Here is a 1775-nt window from a genome sequence, read left to right as displayed (position 1 = left end):
TCCCCTCCTCTCCCAGCAGTGCCCACAGTGCCGGCTACGCGCCGCCGACGGCCGGTCCCAGCTTGCCCTTGGGCAAAGCTGCCTTCTTCAACAGCACCGAGCAAGGGGGACAGTTCTCCAGCGCAGCCCACACCCCCCTGCGCTGCGACAGCCGGGCCAGCACCGTGTCGCCCGGTGGCTACATGGTGCCCAAGGGCTCAGCTTCCTTCCAACCCTCACCCGAAAACTGCCGGCAGTTCCCCAGCGCCGCGCCCTGGGCTTTCCGGCAAGGCTACGGTGGGTTGGATTGGAGCTCGGAGGCCTTCAGCCAGCTCTACAACCCAGGGTTCGAGTGTCACCTCAACGAGCCCAATGTCATCCTGGACATCTCCAACTACACCCCGCAGAAAGCTAAGCAGCAGACGGTCTCAGAGACCTTCTCCGAGTCCTCCTCTGACAGCACCCAGTTCAACCAGCCGGCCGGCTACCGGCGTGCCAACAGCGAGGCCTCCTCCAGCGAGGGCCAGTCCAGCCTCTCCAGCCTGGAGAAGCTGATGATGGACTGGAATGAGGCATCCTCTGCCCCAGGCTACAACTGGAACCAGAGTGTCCTCTTCCAGAGCAACTCCAAGCCCGGTCGAGGCCGACGGAAGAAGGTGGACATGTTTGACACCTCCCACCTGAACTTCTCCTCCTCTTCTTCCTCCTCCTCTGTCTACCCCTCCAAGAGGAGCACAGGACCCCGGCAGCCTCGGGGCTCCCGGGGAGCTTGTGCCTCCAAGAAGGAGAGGGGGACGGGCAAGGCCAAGTTCCCCACCAAGTCACAGGTGGTCAACCCCCTCTTCCAGGAGAGCACGGACCTGGGCTTGGACTACTACAGCGGGGACAGCAGCATGTCCCCCCTGCCCTCCCAATCCCGGGGCTTCGGGGTGGGCGAGCGGGACCCCTGTGACTACGCCGGCCCCTATTCCATGAACCCCTCCACCCCCTCGGACGGGACATTTGTCCAGGGCTTTCAGAGTGACTCCCCCGGTTTGGGGCAGCCGGATTTGGAGAGCAAGCACTTCCCTGCCCTCCCGCACCAGCTGGCGGGTCCCGGCCAGCAGACTGTCTTTGAGGCCGGTTTGCAGAAAGCCTTCTCGCCCAACTGCTCCCCAACCTTGGCCTTCAAGGAGGACCTACGGGCCGGGGACATCCGGAAGCTGCCCGCCTGCGACTCGCTCAAACACAGCATGCAGGGGGGGTCCCTGCCGCACGCCCCCCACCTGCCGTGCCGCGATCTCCCCATGCCTCAACCGCACTATGACTCCCCCAGTTGCAAAAACCCCCCGTACTGGTATTCCCCCAACGCCAGCACCCGCAGCCCTTCCTACGACGGGAAAGCGGGGGCCGGGATGCTGGTAGACTTCATGGGGAGGACGGACCCCACGTGTCTCAACCCCCACTTGAGCAGCCCAAGCAGCACCCACCCCTCCAAGGGTGAGAAGGAACCCTTGGAGATGTCCCGGGCGCACCACCGAGGACCCTACGCTTGTCCCTTGATCAATGACTTGAACATCTCCCCCGTACCAAGAGACTCAATGCTGCAACTGCAGGACAACTACAGGTACCCCAGTTTTGCACCCCAAGGGCACCCCGTCATGGCCCCCACCCAGAAGAGCGGGTTTTTGGGACCCATGGTAGAGCAACAACACCCTGAGGACACTTTTACGGTCACCTCATTGTAGTGTCTGCTGACGTGCCAACCGGACAACGAGGTTTTGTTACAGGGTAGGTGGGGGTGACCCTCGGGGTGA

The 1775-nt window shown here is 63.2% G+C and overlaps 1 protein-coding gene across 1 annotated transcript in view; it reads left to right on the top strand.

Annotated features, from left to right (window-relative positions):
- The window catches only part of AHDC1 (AT hook, DNA binding motif, containing 1), a gene marked incomplete at its 5' end in the record, with an annotated part of 5032 nt that extends 3289 nt beyond the window's left edge, over window positions 1-1743 (top strand). The window contains one exon of the mRNA XM_010005614.1: window positions 8-1743. Within this exon, the coding sequence (XP_010003916.1) occupies window positions 8-1706 (1699 nt within the window). The remainder of the gene's footprint in view (window positions 1-7) is intronic.
- Between the last annotated feature and the right edge of the window lie 32 nt (window positions 1744-1775).

The sequence above is a fragment of the Chaetura pelagica genome, unplaced genomic scaffold (genome assembly GCF_000747805.2).
Source record: "Chaetura pelagica isolate M959 unplaced genomic scaffold, ChaPel_1.0 scaffold2149, whole genome shotgun sequence".
NCBI lineage: Eukaryota > Metazoa > Chordata > Aves > Apodiformes > Apodidae > Chaetura > Chaetura pelagica.
The sequence above is the reverse complement of the archived record's forward strand: the minus strand, read 5'-3'. Positions and strand labels throughout refer to the sequence as shown.